This window comes from Carassius carassius, chromosome 11 (assembly GCF_963082965.1).
Source record: "Carassius carassius chromosome 11, fCarCar2.1, whole genome shotgun sequence".
Classification (NCBI taxonomy): Eukaryota; Metazoa; Chordata; class Actinopteri; order Cypriniformes; family Cyprinidae; genus Carassius; species Carassius carassius.
In genome coordinates this window covers 20,768,495-20,792,039 of record NC_081765.1, presented here as the reverse complement: position 1 = coordinate 20,792,039, position 23,545 = coordinate 20,768,495, and the positions used below count along the sequence as shown (strand labels likewise).

General features: G+C 36.1%; 2 protein-coding genes across 2 annotated transcripts; both read right to left on the bottom strand.

The window, feature by feature from the left end:
• Positions 1-624: 624 nt before the first annotated feature.
• Positions 625-2,414, bottom strand: LOC132152466 (protein jagunal homolog 1-A). The gene is made up of 3 exons (XM_059561223.1): positions 2,134-2,414; positions 1,471-1,586; positions 625-1,368 (listed from the first exon to the last, which is right to left on the bottom strand). Exons 2-3 carry the CDS (start codon positions 1,557-1,559, stop codon positions 906-908), a joined length of 552 nt encoding a protein of 183 aa, XP_059417206.1. The 5' UTR covers positions 1,560-1,586; positions 2,134-2,414; the 3' UTR covers positions 625-905.
• A 480-nt stretch (positions 2,415-2,894) lies between these two features.
• LOC132152989 (collagen alpha-1(VIII) chain-like) lies at positions 2,895-14,987 on the bottom strand. Its single transcript, XM_059562053.1, has 4 exons — positions 14,915-14,987; positions 14,627-14,732; positions 6,001-6,220; positions 2,895-5,909 (listed from the first exon to the last, which is right to left on the bottom strand). Exons 3-4 carry the CDS (start codon positions 6,215-6,217, stop codon positions 3,985-3,987), a joined length of 2,142 nt encoding a protein of 713 aa, XP_059418036.1. The 5' UTR covers positions 6,218-6,220; positions 14,627-14,732; positions 14,915-14,987; the 3' UTR covers positions 2,895-3,984.
• Positions 14,988-23,545: the final 8,558 nt, after the last annotated feature.

The following is a 23,545-nucleotide window of genomic DNA, read 5'->3' as shown; positions in this document are numbered from 1 at the left end:
ATATAAATATATTTTATATTAAAAGTTTCTGTTCATTTAAACAAATAAAACTGACAAGTTTAACTGATTTTATTTTAGCCTATCTAGCAGAGATGCCTTACATGAGCCACAAATTTGATTCTTGTAAAGTGAAATGACTATATGACAATGTGTTTAATATGAACTTAAACCTTCTATTTGATAATTATTTTAATTAAAACTCCCTTTCTTTTCTTTCAGGTGACCTTCTGAATTGTTCCTCTGTTTTTTTTTTTTTTTAATAACCTGAGTTTGGGTAAGCAAGCATTTTTTCTGGATCTAACCCATCAAATTAACCATAAATAATCAAGAGTTTTTACAATAGTTTTAAAAAAATCTTTGCTATAATCAATAACATGAAGCATCATAGGTTTATAACTGAAGTCTCTATTCATGTAAGGCAAAACATGTCTCTACACTCTCACAAGATTCTGATGTAGCACCTAGTCCATAAAAAAAGTGGTGTGCGAAGTAGAATTTAAAACCAACATAATAAAAGAAAGTGTAAATTCCTATTGGAAATGCAAGCTAAAAAGTCAGCTAATGATAGTCCATGCTTTTTAAAATCAAGCTTAGAATGAAATTATTGTTTGAAATACACAACCATTATATATTTAAAGAAACATTTTATTTAGAAAGTATTACAAATGATGTGAATGGCTCTGTATACTTGACTAAACAATTTGTAATTAAACAGAATTTCAGGTATTAAATAAGATGCTAAAACAAAAGGCAAACTTAATTTAAATATATATGAAAAATTTTAAAATCCACCTTTTAAGTAAGCTTTGTTGCTTACAAATGTATATTTAAACATTGCGTGCATTGTACAGTAACAACCGAGACAGAAAAAGAGGGTGGATAAATTAAATTATATAATAGCATCTTTATTTCTTCTTCTTCTCTTGTGTTGAGTTGAACCAGGCATCTAGAAGCTTCTTGCTGTAGTAGATTTGCCATGCGTGCACCTGAATAGCAATCACCATGAGTAGATACATCACAGATACAGCTGAGAAGCCAAAGATAAACCGGTAAGCTTTTCCATGTCGGTATAGCTGCTGAGCCAGTGGAAACATTTCCATTGCACCAAAAATCAAGGGTGCCACTGAGAACAAACCAGCACTGATCATGGAGATCACCAGATAGCTGATGTTGCTCTTCGGCATGGCCAGGGCTCCAATAAATGAGGGCAGGAGACTCAAAAGGTACGGATACTCCCACTGATAGGGCATGGCCACCAGATCATGTGACACCAGATTGAGATGACTAACAACCACCTGCGCTGCCACCAGTATCCATATGAAGAAATGAACTACAGTGAGCTTCTTTATTTCTGATTTTGATGAAGCACTGAAAGACATATTTTTTTTTAAGTTCAAATACATGTTCTGATATACATATATGCAGTTATTGGTTGTTATATTGCTGTGAGAGTATAAGGGTTGTAGTTACCTCATCTGATAGTGAGAAGCCTCTTTCTCTCTGTGTTTAAAATCACTGCCATCAGTCCCTGCAGCTCTTGGGCGTGCACGTGATGCCATTGCCAATTTCCAGATGACTGTAACACCCTGTAGACATATGTTATTCACAGGCCCCAATACATAAACTATAGTTTAGCAAACTGCAATTATTATTCTACAGAGCATCTTTGAATTGTAATAGAAATATCTTTTAAATGTTAAAATAAACTGTACAACTGATAAACATTTAGTCTATCAAGCCGGACAATAATTGAAAAGGATAATACTGCACCAACATCTAATAGGGGCCCAGTATAGATAAATGGCATAATATCTCATGCACATTCTAGTGTGCAATTTACATTAAAACACTCCAACAGAAAACTAAACCGATATATATAAGCAAAGCGTGTGACTTTCATGTAACATATAAATATGCAAGGTGAAGCATAACAATATATGGCTGTAGCCTATACAATAAAGAAATAAATGATCTCTTTAAAAAAAATTAGGCACATATTGCCATCCGGTTTCCGAATGAACGATACATTGATCGTTTGAATTAACAGACGGATCACTGTGTAAATTGAAAGTATAGGCCCTATTTCATGCCATGCGCATTTCAATAATAATAATAACAATAATAAAAACTTACCGTATGGATTGATGAAACGCGCCGAAAGCGACTGTGAGGGGATTAGATGAGGAAATATTATCACAAAGGGTTTTTATCAATGAAGGCAATAATATTATGCTCATGCGCACAAATCCTCTCTCCGCCCCTTCGCGCAATCTGATTTGATAGCGCAGCGTCTCTGACCGAGTAGTGAACAGGATGCGGTGGTTTGGCTTTTTAGTATTAAATAGGTTCCTGAATCCTGACCATTCTGACTTCCTGGGAAAAGAGGATGTAACAGCTGGCGAAAAAATCGTACTATGGTGAAGGCTGGGCTCATAGATATTAATGAGGTCATGTGACTGGACAGATCCAGAGAGGTCATCATAGAATTTGAGCACAATAAAATGTCAAGCTTTCGCCATCGTAACCTTACCCACCCCTGACCCACACCCACAAACACACACACCATCCCCCACGTCATCGAATGCATAAGCCTACCGATTGTATTGTGTTAAACTTTCCTAAATACAGTTACAGCTTTCCTTCAAACCAAGGGATATTTAAGTCTTTTTCTCTTTTTGATGACTAAGACCAAGTTACCACGGTAGTTTTCTATTGTAAATAATTACTATTGAATAGTATAATTGACAATAGTAACTGTCACGTTTTTTAAATGACCAATAAATGAGCAGCATAGGATTTAGATGCAGAGTTGAATTACAAACAGATCACCTTTGAACTATAATTTTTATAGGACCTTTTTTTTGTAGCTGTTTTTAGACATGGTAATAAGATCTTAAATTTGATATTTTAATTCCCCAAGTGACCATATTTAGATGATGTCATTGTTGCAAAATTCAAGAATTTGATGGAAATACAGTTATGGATGTAAGTCATCTTTATTAAAAAAAAATAATAATAAAATAAAATAGAGAAAAAGACACACACTTTAATAAAAGGGGGGTGGAAGGTACTGAGACAGATTTTTACTGGATTAGAGAATTTTAGCATCGTTATTGAAAGTGACCCACATATAAAGACAAAGGTTATTACACAATAAGTAATTAAAAAAAGGATGGAAATGAGGGAAGTGTTGATATGATTGATGATAGTGAGAGGTATTGTATTGTGAGTAAAATTTTCATTTTGATGACAGTTTATTATAGAAATAGAAGTGGTTTTCAGACAAATTATTATTTAAAGTTTGGGGGGCTGGGAGTTTGGCTAAAATAAAATCTAGCACACGTACACATGCTCTCTCTAGTGCACACACATACACACACACACACACACACACACACACACACACACACACACATACAAACAAATTCATATTTTGGTTGCAGTTCACACAGCACTTGTGTTACAATATTGCAAGTATGCAAAACCTTTAAAAAATAATTATTGATAAAAACAAACATGATATGTGATATTTAAAAAAATATATTTTTTCTCATCTCATTCAAAGCAAATACATTTGTTATCATGCAAATGTCACAAAGACATTAAAAATAGTGTTCTTAACATTTTAAAGCACTTATATTCATGTTTGATTTCATCAATAAAACAAATACATAAATACGTTACAAAAACAATCTTCTCAAAAATCTGTTTAAATGTGGTGTTGAATATTTTTACTACAATCTGTCAGAGCCTTTGTGCAGGTTGTATCTTTACAGACACAGCAATCTGTAATTTAGCATTGCACATATTCAACTGTAGACTGATATTGTTAGGTTGAGATTAAAGGAGCTGTTTCTATGAGTCTCTTTTCTTCCCTGTGAAAGTGTACTTAAAAATACTGACATTTTTAAAAAGTCTAATATTTTAATGTCAGTTCTTTTTCCCCCTTATTCTCCTTAAAATTCTTTCACTTATTCTTGTGGTTTACATCGGGTACAGTAAAAAGCCAGAGAAGGAGGAGTGGACATACTGTCCTGCATAAAATCCAGCTGCCTGGTCAGATGGTAACTGTAAATAAACTGTGTCTCCTGGTTGTAATGGAATGACAGCACTCCCAGACGCTTGATCCAGGAATCCCTTCTTGTACTCATCATATGTATACATAAGTGGCTCCCCATTCCTGTAGAGCCCAACCCATACATTGGCACCCTTGCAGTGCACATGATAGGCAAAATAGTAGATGCCTGGGAGGTCACAGGTGAATACACCAGTCTGAGGGTTGTAATTCTGGCGCCCATTATACAGTAGTTTGTCAAGCACTATTGGTGTGCCAACTGGAGGGAATGGTGTGGTAAGCTTGGCAGTGAAAGCAGGCATCTCCAGACCATTGGCACCCATCATATCACCCCCACCTGCATATTTCCCTTTCTTGTACACACCAGTTTTCATACCATCCAGCGCAGGTCCCATCTCAGGAAGAACACCCATCAGGTCGGGTGAAGGAGGGGGGCCTGGGGGTCCAGGAGGCCCTGGTGGACCTTGGAGTCCTGGCTGTCCTGGGGATCCATTCTGGCCACGTGGACCTGCTGGACCAATAGGACCAGGGGTTCCAGTAAGGCCTTGACCAGGTGGACCAGCTTGACCTGGTAGACCAACTTCTCCCTTTGGCCCAGGAGGTCCAGGAGGCCCACTTGGTCCTCCTGGTCCTGCAATTCCTGAAATGCCTTTAGGACCCTGTGGTCCTCCGGGGCCAGGCTGACCAAGTTCTCCTTTAAGACCAGGCAGGCCAGATGGACCTGGGGGACCAGGTAGACCTCTGCTTCCTCCTTCTCCTTTGGGACCTATGGGTCCTGGTGATCCTCTTGGCCCAGGTTCTCCATCTTCACCTTGGAGGCCTGGTTGGCCAGGAAATCCTGGAGGACCTTGCTGCCCCATAGGTCCGGGATCTCCCTTGGCACCTTGTGAACCTCCTTCTCCTTTTAGTCCTGGGGAACCAATTCCACCTGGTGCCCCCATTGGTCCTAGAGGGCCTGGAGGACCAGTTTGACCAGGGGGACCCGTCATGCCTGGTTGACCAGCATAACCTTTGTCTCCTTTTGGTCCTTGAGCACCAGGAAGCCCTCCCATCCCTTTGTCACCCTTTGGGCCAGGGTATCCAGGTTTGCCAAATCCAAGTAATCCAGGTTTCCCAGGCAACCCTGGTGGCCCTTGTAATCCTTTGTGGCCAGGTGCACCTGGCCGTCCAGGTAATCCTTTTTCTCCTGGAATTCCAAATCCAGGAGGCCCTTTTGGTCCTTGTAGGCCCTGTCCACCAGGTGTACCCTCTGGACCTGGTTCCCCAGACTGTCCAGGTTTCCCTGGAATACCAGGTGGACCTGCTACACCAGGAAGACCAGGCTTACCCATTCCCGGTAATCCTGCCTGCCCTGGCGGGCCAGGTGGCCCAGCTGGCCCTTTTATCCCTAGTGGGCCTGGTTGTCCAATTCCTCTGTCTCCTTTAGGCCCAGGTAACCCTGGGAGACCAGGGAGACCTTTATGTCCTGGCTCTCCCTTAGCCCCTGGCTGTCCTGGTAATCCTTGTTCACCAGACTTTCCTATTCCTGGCAGACCGGGGGGTCCAGGATGACCGGGGGGCCCAGTCATGCCTGGTTGTCCCTCTTCACCTCTGGGTCCTTGTTCACCTTGCTGTCCAGGTTGCCCAATACCTCCTGGATTCCCAGGCATACCTGTCATTCCTGGCTTACCAACTCCTGGAAATCCTGGGGGACCAGGAGGTCCTGGCTTTCCAGGAGGGCCTTTTATACCAATACCTTGAGGCCCAGGATATCCTTGGGGCCCAGGCGGACCAGGGGGCCCTTGCGGTCCAGTCTCTCCTTGAACAGCCTGCTCACCTCTGGGAATAGTCTCACCTTTATAAGTGAAAAGCTAGGTCAGTACTGCAAAGCCATATATATCATGTACAATGTGACTATAAGTGTTAAGATAAACAAGTGTTCATACCTTTGATATCTTTGCCTTTGTTTAGGTGCATTGGTAGGTCTTTTCTGTAGTGTGGATATAGCATGTGTGAAATATCCTTTCCCATTCCCATGTGAGGCATCTGTGGTAAGGGTTGATGTTGTTGAGGATTGGGTTTGTGTCCATAATATGCACCTCCAAAAGCTGATGGCAATAGAGTCAAATGCACCAAAGCAACTAGGAAAGCAGCCATGGCCATGGCCTGTTGTGGGGTGGATCAAAGAATTAATAATGCAATCAATGATCAGTTATGCTACCAATTAAGTATCCAATTTAGTAATAAATCAATAAGTGTCATTCATCCAATTGACTGTTAATTAAACATAAATTACATAAATGTATGTTAATACATCAATAATATATATAACAATATATATATATATATATATATATATATATATATATATATATATATATATATATATATATATATATATATATATATATATATATATAATTTTTTTTTTTTTTTTTTTTTTTTTTTAACATAACTAAATAAAAAAAATAATAACCATTAACAAGTTAGGACCTAACAAGTAATGTATAATATACTGCCAATTGCTAACAGTATCAATTATAATCTCTGCAACATACCCTGTTCTCTGATAGAAAAAAAAAAAAAAAAAAAATGTTAAGACATTAAACTACCAAAAATAACAGGACATACTGAGAGACCACATACAAGCAATATACTATTTCCTTCACAAAGGAAGATTATGCAACTATTTATTATAATTTTAATATTCTTTTAGCTTAAACAAAGCAAAAAACATCAACAAGAGTTCTAACCTGAAACTGAGTCATACCTACGGTATTAAGAACATAAGAGACTTCCTTCAAAAACAATATAAATCTAAACTACCCCAAACGTTTTAAATGTAGTGTAAATTAATTGATAATATAATAATAAATTCCAATGTTAACATCACCTCCAATAACTATGCAATCATCTCACTTGATCACCTTCACCTTCTTGACTTGAATTTATACACAACTTTCTCTGTTATTTACAACCCGAATTCCGAAAAAGTTGGGACGTTTTTTAAATTTTAATAAAATGAAAACTAAAGGAATTTCAAATCACATGAGCCAATATTTTATTCACAATAGAACATAGATAACGTAGCAAATGTTTAAACTGAGAAATTTTACACTTTTATCCACTTAATTAGCTCATTTAAAATTTAATGCCTGCTACAGGTCTCAAAAAAGTTGGCACGGGGGCAACAAATGGCTAAAAAAGCAAGCAGTTTTGAAAAGATTCAGCTGGGAGAACATCTAGTGATTAATTAAGTTAATTGATATCAGGTCTGTAACATGATTAGCTATAAAAGCTTTGTCTTAGAGAAGCAGAGTCTCTCAGAAGTAAAGATGGGCAGAGGCTCTCCAATCTGTGAAAGACTGCGTAAAAAAAATTGTGGAAAACTTTAAAAACAATGTTCCTCAATGTCAAATTGCAAAGGCTTTGCAAATCTCATCATCTACAGTGCATAACATCATCAAAAGATTCAGAGAAACTGGAGAAATCTCTGTGCGTAAGGGACAAGGCCGGAGACCTTTATTGGATGCCCGTGGTCTTCGGGCTCTCAGACGACACTGCATCACTCATCGGCATGATTGTGTCAATGACATTACCAAATGGGCCCAGGAATACTTTCAGAAACCACTGTCGGTAAACACAATCCGCCGTGCCATCAGCAGATGCCAACTAAAGCTCTATCATGCAAAAAGGAAGCCATATGTGAACATGGTCCAGAAGCGCCGTCGTGTCCTGTGGGCCAAGGCTCATTTAAAATGGACTATTTCAAAGTAGAATAGTGTTTTATGGTCAGACGAGTCCAAATTTGACATTCTTGTTGGAAATCATGGACGCCGTGTCCTCTGGGCTAAAGAGGAGGGAGACCTTCCAGCATGTTATCAGCGTTCAGTTCAAAAAGCCAGCATCTCTGATGGTATGGGGGTGCATAAGTGCATACGGTATGGGCAGCTTGCATGTTTTGGAAGGCTCTGTGAATGCTGAAAGGTATATAAAGGTTTTAAAGCAACATATGCTTCCCTCCAAACAACGTCTATTTCAGGGAAGGCCTTGTTTATTTCAGCAGGACAATGCAAAACCACATACTGCAGCTATAACAACAGCATGGCTTCGTCGTAGAAGAGTCCGGGTGCTAACCTGGCCTGCCTGCAGTCCAGATCTTTCACCTATAGAGAACATTTGGCGCATCATTAAACGAAAAATACGTCAAAGACGACCACAAACTCTTCAGCAGCTGGAAATCTATATAAGGCAAGAATGGGACCAAATTCCAACAGCAAAACTCCAGCAACTCATAGCCTCAATGCCCAGACGTCTTCAAACTGTTTTGAAAAGAAAAGGAGATGCTACACCATGGTAAACATGCCCCGTCCCAACTATTTTGAGACCTGTAGCAGAAATCAAAATTGAAATGAGCTCATTTTGTGCATAAAAATGGTAAACTTTCTCAGTTTAAACATTTGCTATGTTATCTATGTTCTATTGTGAATAAAATATTGGTTCATGTGATTTGAAAGTCTTTTAGTTTTCATTTTATTAAAATTTAAAAAACGTCCCAACTTTTCCGGAATTCGGGTTGTAAATGTAACCTATACTCTTAAACGTGACCTTACTTTCAAACTGTAAAAGCAAGTCAAAGGACAGGAAGCAGCCCGTTTATTGGAATTTCTCACTTCTAAGAATCTCTAGGGAAGTTCTCAGTAACTAGAAAAAAACCTTTCAGTAATTTACCTTTCACACTGCAGGAATCCCAGACAGTAAACAGTGGGTGTTCATGTATGCTTACATTGTTATATTTAAGTTTAATGTTATGCTTGTCTCTTAGCCAAATACGTTTTTTTTTTTTAACTTTGATGCTTTATTTTATATTTAAAAAAATAAAAAATAAATAAAAACTTAGATGTGAATGAAACAAAGTTTGCCTCAAGATGATGGAAGTGATGGAGTTGACCTTTGGCTTTTTGTCAGGTTGCTGAGAATCACACAGATATGCCATGAGCCATCTAGGTTTTTCCACTCTTTGAGATGCAAGGATATAGTTACTGGCCAAAGACCAATCAGACTGAGCAGATTGAGCTCTATCCTAAAACATTTTTAAGCTGATTTAGCATCATGTAATACTAATAATAACGTCCACTACGAATCAAAAGCTAGTTAGAAATCATTAAGATTTATATGTGCCATTAACTAATTAAGTATGTATGACATCAGAAGCATGGGCGTAGGTTTAGGGGGGACGCTAGGTACTAGTCCCTATCAATATTTTGAGATGACAAATTTGTCCTCACCAATATTTAGCAAGGTCCTTTGAACTGCTATTTGTATCTTTGCACTGCTATTTGGATCGATTCTAACGGCCACGACGCCAGTACAAGAAACGCTGTAATTTGATTGGCGGCGGGTTATCTGACAGGCTACACTTGCGGGCCGGGACTACTTTTGTGCTTGCAATAGCAGCGAGCGGGTGGTGTGTGTGTGCGCGCGCGCGCGCATGTTGACGACGGCCGACGGTAAGTTACCAGGGCTGTCTCTGTGCCACATACAAAGGCTAGTAAAAACATTTTAATATTCAGTATTTTTGCCCTTTTTTGTACTTTGTAGATGCCACCCAAGAAGAAAAAAGGGGACATAAGAAGCTTTTTCGTAAAGCAGAGTCAGAGTGTAACGTTAATTAGGCAAAATAACTAGCTAGCCAGTAGCCACACAAATAAACTAGCAGTAGTGACTGACCAGGCTTTCAAATGAAGATTCTACTGTGGAAAATAGTATTAACTGGTGATAGTATGTGTTACCCAGGATGATAGAATGCTACGTTAGCAAGTAACTGAATGTCAATTAGCCTGTACCTTAACTTAGAATCTTGCAGTCAACGTAAATGTGAGTGTACTGGAGGGTAAATAGTGTTTATAATAGAAAAGGGTTATTATATTTATTTATTTAGATTTTTTTCCTTGTGGCAGAGTATTTTTTGTTAGTGTAAATACTAATGTACATAATTTATGTTAATAAAACGTTTTGTTGTTCAGCATTACACAGTCTCAGGTTTTTATTTTTATTTTTTGAGAGTGCATTTTTGAGATTATACAGTTATACTAGCTCTTTAGGGACAGTATAAAGGATGGTATATCGGGGTCAGGATACAATATAATGAGATGAAGTAGATTCACTTCTGTATTGTGATATTCTGTATTGCCAACAGTCTGAAATAAAAAAGGAAATCACCATAAAATCACTTGTATCTTACAAAATAATTCCGGGGTGGGGCGGGGGTTGGGGGTGTCCCGGGATGTCCCCACCAAAGCTGAGACCAAACCTACGCCCATGATCAGAAGATTTGACATTTATCAAATTACATGGTATAAGGGATATCGTTTTATTCAACTATTTATTTTTATTTATTGTTGCTTACAAGAGCATAATAATCAAATCACACATGTTCTGAAATGTGTATGTGCACATGATGTGACATTATGTCAGGTCTGGTCTGCAGGGAATTATACGGTGGTCGAGAGAGCTTAATGTGCTGCAACTTAAGAAAACTAATGCAAAAATAGGAAAAGCACCAGCAAATTAAGAAAACATCTTCATCAATTTGAAAACACACACTGCAAATGCTCACAACACAACCAAATTAAGAGACGCACTGCAAATGCTCACAACATTACCAAACATATGAAGTTGTTTAATTAATTTGCAGGTGCTTTTATCTGTTTCCAGTGCATTTCTTTATTTGGTTGTGTTGTGGGTATTTGCAGTGTTTCTTTATTTGGTTGTGAGCATTTGCAGTGTGTGTGTGTGTTGTCAAATTGATGTAGTTGTTTTCTTAATTTGCAAACACAGTATAGGTCATTATAATCATTAATTATGTTCTCATTGGATTCAACAAATGCCTCGTTTGTATTGGGTTTTATTGGTTTTGTATCATCGTGCAGGGAGACGGCATCACAATATGTTAAGGGGCATAATATTTCCGTCACATGTTTGAGGTATTCAGACAATCACAATGCACTGGATAGCTGGCCAATCAGCTTACACCTCGCTTTTCAGAATGATGAGCTTTGTAAAAATCGACTTCACTTGTAACATAATGTTATTTTTAGCAACATTATATGACCCCTTTAACATTTTGATTAGCTATAGGCATCACTGCAATAACTAGAACAACATACTGTACAGTGATCATTAACAACGTTTTCATAATTATATTGGAAAACATAATTAGAAAAAAATAAACTATTTATGTGCACTTTGACCCAAATCCTGGCAATCAGTTAAAAGTGATGCAAACTTTTTGATGGTATAAACAAACTGTAAGAGGTAATGTTTATGTCCCAAAACCTACTTGACACATAATAATAAATTCACAGTCATTTTAGAAATGTATATGTTAATGTCAATTTTCAAATTAAAGTGACACCTTAATTCACATATGGCATATCATAAGTTAAACATGGCACATCATAAGTGAATATCATAACTCTTGGTTTTCATTTATATTGTTTTGGAATAGAAAAAAAATACATCACCGTGCAAAAGTTAGGGGCCAGTATGATTTTTAAAATTCCATTTATTTAGCAAGGGTGCATTAATAAAAAGTGACTGTAAAGTCATTTATAATGTTACAAAAATGTTTTGTTTTTTATTTGACAGAAATTCAGCTTTGCCATCACATGAATAAATTAAGGTTAGGGTTCAATTTTACATAGATTTTAATTTTTTATTTTATTTAAATAGTAATATTTTACAATATTACAGTTTTATCTTATTTTTGATCAAATAAAAACGTTGTTAACATCATCTTCCATAATTATGCACTCTTCAGTCTTTTTCATTTGAGATTATTCAACCTGACTTTCTGTGGCATCTAAATAGCCTATACTTTTAAACGTGACCTTTGAACCTAGTAAAAAATGCCCTCCATACTATTTGTGAAATGTTCTTCTGGAATCTCATTGCTTCAAGTAACCAAACGCATGAACACCTCAGCAAATAAGTCTAGTTAAACTCACATTCAGCCTCTCACTGAGACCCAGATGGTCAGCAGTGTTTACAGAAATTCTTCCTCTCTCTTGTCCCTCATTCTTCCCTTCTGTCTTTCATTTCATTCAGTCTCTCACACCCTTTACTCCCATCTTTACAGAGCGGTGCACTCACAAAGAAACACATAAATCATCATTGACAACACTTTTATTCTGGCTCTCTATGGGAAGAAAAGGAGAGGGGTGATTCTTGGTGCACCAAGGGAGGACTTCAAGAGGCCATGATGCAGTAAACCAATATATTCCAGACTATCAGTTGAACTACTTGGTTAATACCTTTCCCCCCTCTATAACAGAAAATTTCATACATGAATATATTGATGCACATTCAATTATTTTAATTTATATGAGTGACAAGAAACTAAAACAGCCATGAAAAGTATATGCCAACAATCAAATACAAATTCAGCATAAATTATTATTATCATCATAACTAACAAAACTGTGTATCAGAGTTGTATAAGAGTTCAGTTAACTTATATATGAAACTGCTTCAGGAACAAAACCAAACAGATGAAACCGAGAATGTATTAACATGTTTGTGTTGTAGTAGCAGACCAACAGGTGCGTAAAGAATTCATATGCCAGTCAATATGGTCTTGTGATGTAAACAATTAATCTTTCATTTTATCTACTGTATGATGTAGCAGGCAGACTATATTGTGCCGTGGAAGTCACAACTCCCAGCCCAGCTGTGAAACAAACAGGGTCTTCATTCTCTCTAAGCATCTGTTTGTGTCACAGAAACATTTTAACAGCTGAGCGTTTATAAGAGTGAGAAACACAGCAAGGGTCTACTAGCCTCAAAGTGCATGTGTGGGGAGAGAAAAATGTCTGTAGAAAAGAAAGAATATATCTCTGCAAGATGAATATAATGGATTTATAAACAAATTTGTAAAACAGTTTATATATTTAGTGATAATCAAGCTATTTACATACAGAAATTCTGATTAATGAAACATATCTCTTCAATCACCAGTACAAGACTAGTCAATACAGTAAATAAACTGAACATATTATATACATATGATTACCATTATAAACATTTATGATTGATTTATCATCCACTCATCTAAATGTAGATGAACTCCTAGCAAATTAATTTATGGCCCAGTCTTTCAGTTTCACTTATCTTATCATCATTTATTAATTTGGATTGACATTTCAGATAAATCTGAACATTTCTCTTCACTTATTGTCTCACGTGTAGGTTTGATGATACCCTAAAGTGATACTGAAAGCTGATATGGCTCCCTACGACAATGTTGGTAATATTTGCAGATAGAGGCAACTTTATTTATTTATTTATCTTTTATTTTATTTTAGTATTATTCGCAAGAGTTGATCTCCAACAATAATACAACGTCACAGAGAACTAATACGGCAATACAGAAAGACAGAAAAATTTAATTTGTAGAAAAAAAAAGTTTCTTAATGCAAGATGTTTTTAAAGACTTATTTATGTATTTATTTATTTTTATTGGAGGAGCTTTATATTTAAAATGGTTTTTATCAGTACACATATCCAATGCAAGTACTTTGGAATTAATTTGGAAGGAATTTCATTTCTGCTTCAAGCAAACAACTTTTCCATTCTGATTAGTTAATTTAGTAATACGAAGATGCTGTCGGGCTCCTCTAACATTTATGTAGCAATTAAACTACTAACAGAAGGAGTGCTAACACAAAATAGGCAGGTACACATGGTTTTTGGCCAAATATTTGCTAATTAATCTACCATCAATCTATTGCTAACTTCAACAGAACTTAATAAAAGTGGCTCACGGCAAATGCTGAAACTGTTAGATTGTCAATCACACCGTTTATTTCTGCTAAAACAATGACAGGCTGACCTTCACAAGTCACATCCCATTGTGCATCTAATAGATGTCTGCTTTGTGTTCCTCTCACAACTGAGAGTTAAACTGACAGTCCACTATCACCATCACAATCACACATGTATGAAAAGACACCAGGAGAGGGAGCTAACACATCATCTTTTGAGACAAAACCATTAGCCCACCAAACTTGCTAAAGCATCCAATATGTATTTCTGCTCAGTATTTCTATAATAAACTTGATAAACATAACATAAAAAGTTTTCTCTGTACACTAAATACATGTTTATTTACACTTTATAAACCACTCATAAATGATTAAACAAGCTACAAAACAGTTTATTGTTGCTTTATATTAATCAGATTAATATGTCAGACACATATAAGAGCCTAAAGATAATGTATTACCTTTAACAATGAGACACAGTTTCACATCTTTGCCTGTAACAATCAGTTTAGAATTTAGATTTTCAACACACACTTCCTGACGCTGATGTAGAATTATAAAATGTGGAAAAGCTGTATTTAGCTGTATATCTATGCTCATTAAACAACAATTTCCCCAATTGTCTTTACTTGTCTGCTTGGTCATCAGTTTTGCAATGGTTTTGCAAATTACAAGGGTGCATCAATAAGCAACAAGACAAGCAGTTACAGATAAATGAAATTATGAATATATAAATGTATTTCCTTACCTTTCCTTTGAATGGCCGTAGGAGGAGATAATCTCAAGGATTCTCTGAAACACACCTTGACCAATGCGAACTGGACTTAAACAGGAAACACTCTGCAGATGACCACCTTTTATCCACAGCAGGGTGGAGTCAGAGAGCAGGGGAGGGAGAAGAGAGGCCGGCAGAGAGAGAGATTGCTACAGTGTGGATGAACGTGACAACATAAAGATGCAGTGTTTTCAGGACAGACACTGAGATTTGTTTGATTTTCCAAAATCGCTGTCTAGTGATGGGCAGCTCAACCCTTACTGTGGTGCAAGATGTCCATAGAGTTTCCTGTTCACTGATTAGTCACCACATTCTCAGCTGAGGTAGGGCTGCACTGTAAGGGATATCATTGAAAAGTTATAAGACTCCTGACTCAAAATGTGGAAAAAACATTTCCACTTAGGAAATATTCCTAAAAAAATAGGAAATAAATATTGAATGTATCAAAAGTAGCAATCCACAAAAATGAATTTGAAATTAAATTTAAACCTTTTTGAATATCTACATGTACTGAATCTAATGTGATCTAATCTGATATATGATATGATATGATATGATATGATATATGGCATTTAAAAGTTTGGGATCATTAATACTTTTTACATGTTTTTGAAAGCCTCTTATGCTTGCAAATGCTGCATTTATTTAATAAAAATACAGTAAAAACTAAGTTATGCTGCTAAATAAGTTTCAGATATATTTTTTCTATTTTAACATATTTTAATATGTAATTCATTGTTGTGATGCAAAGCTGATTTTCAGCAGCCATTACTCCACTTCAGTGTCACATGATCCTTCAGGAATCTTTCTAATATGCTGATTTGGTGCTCAATAAATAATGATTTTTTAAAAATATTATAGTCATTTTTTAAAACATTTTTTGCTTAATATTTTTGTAGCAACTGTGATACCTTTTTTTCCCAGGATTCTTATATGAATAAAAAGTACAAAAGAACAGCATTTATTAGAAACATGAATCCTTTGTAATTTTCTAAATGTCTTTTCATCAATGTAATGCATCCTTGCTGAATAAAATTATTAAATATTATATTGATCACTAATACTATATATATATATATATGCAGTCTTTCGTTTGATTTTTTAAAATTATTTATTCTTTTTTATGTATTATATTGTGCTTTAAAAAAAGGAAATGTCTTAATATTATTATAATTTATAATTCAAATTTATATTGGACTTATGCCTTACACTGTAAAAAATGGAAAACCTCTCCAACAAACTTTTTAGTGATTAGTTACATCTAATTTTTTCAGTTGGCTTAATTTACACTAATTCAATTTTTTTTTTACAGTGTATGCAGTATTAATTGAACAAAGCTCATTAGTCCAGATATGAGATCTGAAAGTTTGCGACATAACACCACAAACATATTAGCTTATCCTTTGGTAATCAGTGTGGGAAACAGGCTGATATTGCCTTCAGCCCTGTGTTATCAGTCTATTACGGGGCTTTGCGGTCTGAAGAGGGGGCAGAGTGTGTCCACTGTAATGCTACCATTTGAAACGAAATGGTTTTCTAAGACTTCTTCAGTCTGTTATATAAAAAAAATCTCTAATTCTCTAAACTCTAATTACTCATTCAGTATTTATTCATTCTAAAAAGGTGTAGCTTGCCAATGCAGCTGATTAACATCATACTTATCTGTAAATATTTGTACTGTTTGCGATTAGCTATTTTAAATGTGTTGGTAAGCCAGGTTTCCCAGGTGATAGGGTCTACGTAGATTGTATAGTCAGCAATGGCAGTAAAATTGCTACATTCCCAAAGCTGCTGTTGTCCTGTATTAAGGCCTTGGAATGCAGAAATCATTACCACGGAAACCTATCATGGGACACCAACCCACAAAGGGCAAATCAAACGTAGCTCAAATCATTCTTGTAAATGTACCCCACACCACACACATCATCAAAATCACTCCAGCCCAGGTGGTTCTGGCCCTTTTTTACTGGAATTTTCTTTTATGAATTACTAATCATGCATCCACACATTTTCAGTGTTTGTATGTGTGCATCGAGGTGTGTGTTTAAATGAGTGTGTGTGAGGTCTGAACCCCCCTTGTTTCTAGGATGCTGACCTGGCCAGAATCTGTTTTTCCTGTGGAGACCTGTGGCTAATCGGCTGTTCCTTCTGGGACTTGTAAAGCCATCACCAAAGAGACCTGTCACCAGTAAGATTTAAGGGCCCAAGAGGTTGTTTTAAAGGTTTCAGAGAACAGGCAGCAAAAGTTTGTCACTCTGAAATAACTTCATATTGCACTGTAATGTTACGATTAGATTAGATTAAGAAGCAGGTACTTGTGTTTCTGGGCTGTACAGCTACAAAAACAATGCATTTTAATTCTATTGAGTATCCACTTGCTGTTTTTATTGTTCAGTAGAAAAAAAAACATATCAAAATGACTTCAATTTATTGATCATCAAAATAGTCAAAATGGCGTTAATAATTGTTATTGTCATACAAAAGATAGTACCCTTTATATATATATATATATATATATATATATATATATATATATATATATATATACATTGTTACAATAAAGTTCTGTTTCAAATAAATGTAGTTTTTTTTTACTATATTCATCAAAAGTATTATGCAGCCCAACTGTTTCAGCATTGATGCTAATATTGATAAGAAATATTTATTGAGCATCAAATCAGCACATTAGAATAATTTTTGAAGGATCATGTGACACTCAAGACTGGAATAATAACTGCTGAAAATTCAATATATAACAATATAATTATAATATATAATAACAATACTATAATATAATATAATATAATATATAATAATATAATAACAAACAAATTGCTTCAATTTTTCCAACACCAATATATCCATAATCAGTTTATTGGATTTATAAGTTTTATTTAAATTAACCCAATACCAAATACTAAAGAGCTAACACACAGAAATCTTATTTTGTTTGTTTGTGTTGTGTCTGACAGAGCTATAAGAAAAGGTCATTCTAGATAAATGTTGTAATAATGTGTCTGTGTGACTGTGCATGTTTTTGCATGTGTGTAGTGTACTTCACGTTACTATGTTACTGTCTCCCATCGCACACACTTTGTCTATCTCGCAGTGGACATACAGTCAGTTTAGTACCAGCATGCCTTCTTGTCAGTAAGTTATCACAAAATTATCTGACTCTCTCTGTGTGTGTGTGTGTGTGTGTGTGAACTTGTCTAAATGTCATGCATACAGTATTGCCGGTGCCATCGTGTTTGACCTACTGATGTGTGTGAGTGTATGAAGTGAGTGTGTGGCTTGTGTGTTTAGCTGTAGGAGTTTACTGTGAGTGTGTGAGGCAGATGGCTCACCCCTTACACCTCCATGTTCCTCTGTACACACTACCCACAATCCTTTGCCTCGGTCAATAGCCTGTAACATTCCAGCACCGTGAACTGTTGTGGGGAAGGTGACATCATCGTTCTGGAAAAGTCAGATGACATTATGACTATTGCCATTTCTGCATTTAAAAAAGCTTTTATATAATGGCCCTAAAATGGACCAGAAATAAACCAACTGGCTGTAATTTTTCAGCTGATGGCTGACGTGTCTCTCATTACAGTCTGTCACCTTTGCCTCTGAGACATCACTGTCTATGTGTCTGTGCTCACACATGTGTGAAAACCTATTACTAAAAGTGCTGGAGCCATTTTGCTTGACATAAGATAAATGACAAAGTCATCACAATATATTTTGACAAAGAAGTTCAGAAAGGCAAATAACATGCTGATGTTAAAAGCAACACACACTTTCTAAGCTTCTGGCTTTGTGTTTGCATGCATGTGTGTGTGTGTGTGGCCTGCTGGACAGTTCCCAAAGAACCATGGAAATGGCTGCCAAGCTTCATTTAGGGTGGACAGGCAAACCCCTCTCCATAAGAGCCCGACCTCACAAACCTCCCTGAATGCTTTTACACATACATACAAAAATATGAATTTATATAGTTGCAACACTGCCAGATTTTGTATTAAGTCACACCTTCAATATCAACATGAGAATATAGAATAACAAGAAGAAAGATAACAAATGACAACTACCCAAAAAAAGACACAAATCTCTTAAATATTATGTTAATGTATTATTAAATTAAAACAATTTAATATATTAAATATTTATTATGTCCTCTATCTTTGAAAAGTCACAACATATTTCTATTTCAATTAAAAGCTATTGAAACTTCTATTTTAAAAGCTATTAAAAGCTTTTGAACTTTCTATTCATCAATGAAACCTGAAAATAAGAAAAAAAAAAGTTTCACTGCTTTCATAAAAATATTAAGCAGCACAACTGTTTTAACACTGATTAAGAAGTAAGAAATGTTTCTTGAGAACCAAATCAGCATATTAAAATGATTTTGTGGAAAAGGATCGTGTAACGCTGACGACAATTCAGCATTGCCATCACAGGAATGAATTATATTTTATAAAAACATAATAAAATTATTTTAAATTGTAATAGTATTTCACAGTAAATAATTTTTTAAGCAAATCAAATCATAGATGTCATTATTCTCAAGGGATATAATATTTAACTTCCCCCAATGTTCACTGTCCTTGCAAATCATTGTTAGTGATGCATTTTCACTTATGTTAGAAGCAGCAGGAAAAGGAAAAATTATATGGCGTTACCTTTTGGCTGTTGATGTTAAATATGGCTCTAAAATAAAGCTAGTACACTCTGCTGTAGTTTCATGCCCTATAGCCATGTGTGATTACATGAATGACCCCTCCCACGCAGAGACTATTCCTTGGGCTCCTTTCCGTCTGTCTAGTTGTACATGTGTATATTATGTCTGTGCAGGAGGTGTTATAATGTCTGAGTACATGGTTGATGACATATTTAAAATGTGAAATGTTTGCTCAGCAATTCTGATAAGCGTGTGACAGGTCTGGCATTTTGACATGACGAGGGAGTTTAACCTTCATGAAATCTTAACTAACCCATGATGGCCGATGCTTTAAAGAACACACAACCAAATCACACAACCAGTAGATAGATAGACAGTTAGATAGATAGATGTGTATATATATATATATATACAGGCGACCCTGAGAAAAAATAAATAAATAAAAATAATAATAATAAAATATGCATGTCTACCATTTCAGCCATTTTGAAAATAAATAAATATGTGACCTAATTAAACAAGTACTATGTAGTTTCGTATGTAGTTTTTATTTTTAATGAAAAAAATTGTTAATCATTTTAATTTACACATGCACACAACAACCCAACCACGTGCCTACACACACACACACACACACACACACACACACAGTGGACAATAAACATGGCCACTTGGAAAAGAAGGAAGATTTTGTGAAACACTGAGGTTCAGAAATGTGGAGAATGTCTAGCATGTTTACCTGTGACAAACATGCACACACACACAATCACATCTGTAAGATTATTATACTGTCAAAGATTAGTTATTGACAGAACATTTCACCTCAATACTGGACCGCAATAGCAATATAACCACAAATCAAAATATATAACCTGTTATGAACATTGTGATACTGAAACTGGTTTACAAGTATGTGCGTAGAAAATAAAGGACAGCGGCAAGTTTTTGGTCTTACTAGCCCTCTTTGTTGGTATGTTTAAATGATAGTGTAACGAGTCGGGGGTCCCAGAGCCATGGGAATGGAGTGAGGCCGGTGGAGTAAGTGATAATGCACGACACCTGTGCCACTCACTGGTTCGAGTTCCACCAAAGAGCTCCAGAAGAATAGAAGGAGGAGTGACAACAGTGCAAGATGAGAGAGGACCAGGCCTGCACTTTATTTTGTCTTGGTTGTGTTTGTGCGCGCCAGTTGCCATGATGGGCTGTCGCACTATTTTAAATGTTATTTTATTATTAAAATTGTTTAAATGTTCACCAGTTCCTGCCTCCTTCTTCCTTAATTTGAACTTTGTTACAGACAGGGTAAAGTGTTTTCTTTCTCTGTAGTTCTTGAGATTGTTGCCCAGAAAAAAAAATATTTGCCCAGATGTTGCTCTTTCAAAGAGTTCTAAGTTATGTTTCATGTACGGCATATATCAGCTTTCTCTCAGATGTTTCTCATAAAATTAATGAAAACATAAAAAAAAAAAAAAAAGAGACAACTGTGGACATAAAGTAAGAGCATACAGCAATAACGTAAAGTTGATCATATAGTTTAGATCATTTAGTCTCAGCAGAATTTGATGTAAACCAACAGGAAAATTTGTCCGTTCTAAATATGAAACCATACACATTTAGAAGATTTTGTTCTGCCTTTATGTATTTCATATAACCCCACACTGGACACAAGCATGCGACACAATGTTAACGTGACATAAAAACAAAATAAACTTTGGATAAACTCACTGATGTGTTGGTAGCTTTCCATGTCAGTCATGACCAGACGTTATGTTAACTGTCACAAGTCTGACTCTGTGAGGCTAAAGTGTGCCGCAGAGAAACAACTTTTGACCTTTTTGTAGTTATTTTTTCAGCCTTTAATTTAATCACCCTGAAAATGGCTGTTAAATACACACACTTTTATGCATGCACATCCAACAAGTCAGACATAACCTCTGTGACCTTTATAAACCAAAGACCACCAGACAAGTGCTCTCTCAATCATAATTCATGTTTCACACAAAAATACATTGAAGCAAATTACTTTCAGCAAAACAAAATATTATAAAACAAATCTTATATTTTAAATGATACATAGTGGACACACAGTAGCTGACAAACAGTGAAAAATGAAGTTCTGAGAAAATGTGTTTGTAGACACCACTTTGATATTGTGTTCATACATTTTACAATAGAATAGAATAGAATAGAATAGAACATTTTTGAGTTCCTCTCTGTGATCTGCTTAGACTTCAGCTGTGAATGAAATGTTACGGCATGGTTTGTCAAACTCTACTCCTCTGCAACCCACCAAATCTGAATCCAACCAAATGACATAAACAAATGCTTCCAAAGGTGGAGGGTCTCTGACCTTAAGGTTAAATGGACATACTGTTTATTGGAATAAAACGACATGTGTGTATAGATGTACTGTATATATGTGAGGTGGGGTTGAGGGAATCAAGGAAGACATTTCTCAGAAGGGCTGTGTTTACAGTGGGAATCCATGCTTGCTGGAAAGGAAAATACACATGAAGTAGGAATGAGAGAGTACTGATGGACCAAGGGACTTCAACGTGATTTACTAGTCTCTATCTCCTTCATCTAAGTCTATACGGACTTCTGTCTGAATTAGATTAATATTTGCTTAAGGGTTTTAGACATCATCTGAACTCATGCTACTGTATATAGTTTATCCTCTAGAACAGACAGAATCAGTGAATGTTCTCCTTAAAATCACATGAAGATACTGTGACACATGAACTTATGAGACAGACCACACTCTGTGAGTGACTGATAGTTGAGGACTCATTTTTAACAGTATTTGACAGACACGCAGGTGTCTCACACACACACACACACACACACAACTGTACTGTGACCACAGAAGTAAATTCTGTTCCGTACATATAATTATGTAAAATATTATCTGAATATTTTTGTTGGGCAAAAAGTGAACAGTATTGAACACAGCAGGAGCCCATTAAATATTCTGGGCCCTCTTGTCTACTATTTAATGAAAGGTTCAAAGCTCTGAGTATTGTGACTGATGTGCTCATGTCTCCCAGCTGCAGAGCACTGCTGAAACACAGACTGTGTGATCAATGTGTCCTGCGCTGCTCTGCTGAACTCTTTGTTTTGATAGACTGCCTGAATTGGCCACCGTGGTGCTGATGATCAATGTCGACTCTCGGAGGTCAGAGGAGCTTCACTCTGTCTTTTCTTAGATAATGAGGCAGAGTGCCTTAAACAGATCCGAAAGCAGTTTATCAAGTCTTGTGCTTAAAGGCTAAGAAAATAAAAATAAATAGTGACACAATATTCTTTGAAGTCCCTTTGAGTAACATGTAATATGTTTATGGTATTGTAGGTATGTATGGTATTGCATATATATGTAAAAGACCATGATAAATATTGTAATCAAGGTTAGAGATGTACTGTGCTTTTATCAACTCACTCCCTCATAGCAGACATCTCGGACCCACATGAACTCAAAATCACACTTTAAAGAACAGACATACTCAAAAACAATCTCATTAGGTCAAGAATATTTTTCAAACAGCACAAAGATTATAGCATCAATCTATCAATGGATATGATTGGTGCGGTGGAAGATTATCTTTAATACAGTGCCCCAAAAAGCATTTGGAACCTTAAGCCAGACTTAAAAATATTATTGCATCAGATTAATTAGATTCAAACTGTTTTCTATTTTAATATATTTTAAAATGTAATTTATTCCTGTGATGGCAAAGCTAGCAGCCATTACTTGTCTTAAGTGTCACATAATGAAAATAAATAAATAATATTATTGCTATTATTGTTGTTGTGGGGTCACAGACTGCTTGCATTACCTCTTATTTCAACGGCGTGGCAGTCGTGTGTTTTTAATAATTGAAATAGATGACAAGGAGTATTTTACCACTAGGTGGGGTCATAGCGTTAATATTTATGATTCTCTTTTATTTCCGATGTCCCGCTCACTAACCGTGGACGTGCAGAGCAGACCTTGCTGTAAGATTTAAGATAACAGCCTTGGCTGAAGGACTCTGATTCACCACTGAGCTATCCCAAGGACAGAAAGAAAGGAAATTAGATTTAGCAACAAACAATGATTACAAGAAAGAGACCAGAATCCGGTCCAGGGGAGAAAAACATAGGAAACTTGAACCCTTCTCAGATATTTGGACCAAAATGAACAAACACAGTTCGTGTGAAGCATTTAAAAGAGAACACATATTATTAATATC

What these genes read in the sequence shown, in the direction of transcription:
- LOC132152466 (XM_059561223.1), bottom strand. Translation starts at nt 1,559, where the DNA reads ATGGCATCACGTGCACGCCCAAGAGCTGCAGGGACTGATGGCAGTGAT. An exon ending in GCTTCTCACTATCAGATGAG is followed by an intron (nt 1,369 to 1,470) that starts GTAACTACAACC and finishes TATGTCTTTCAG; the next exon opens with TGCTTCATCAAAATCAGAAA.
- LOC132152989 (XM_059562053.1), bottom strand. Translation starts at nt 6,217, where the DNA reads ATGGCCATGGCTGCTTTCCTAGTTGCTTTGGTGCATTTGACTCTATTG. An exon ending in CAAAGGCAAAGATATCAAAG is followed by an intron (nt 5,910 to 6,000) that starts GTATGAACACTT and finishes TCACTTATAAAG; the next exon opens with GTGAGACTATTCCCAGAGGT.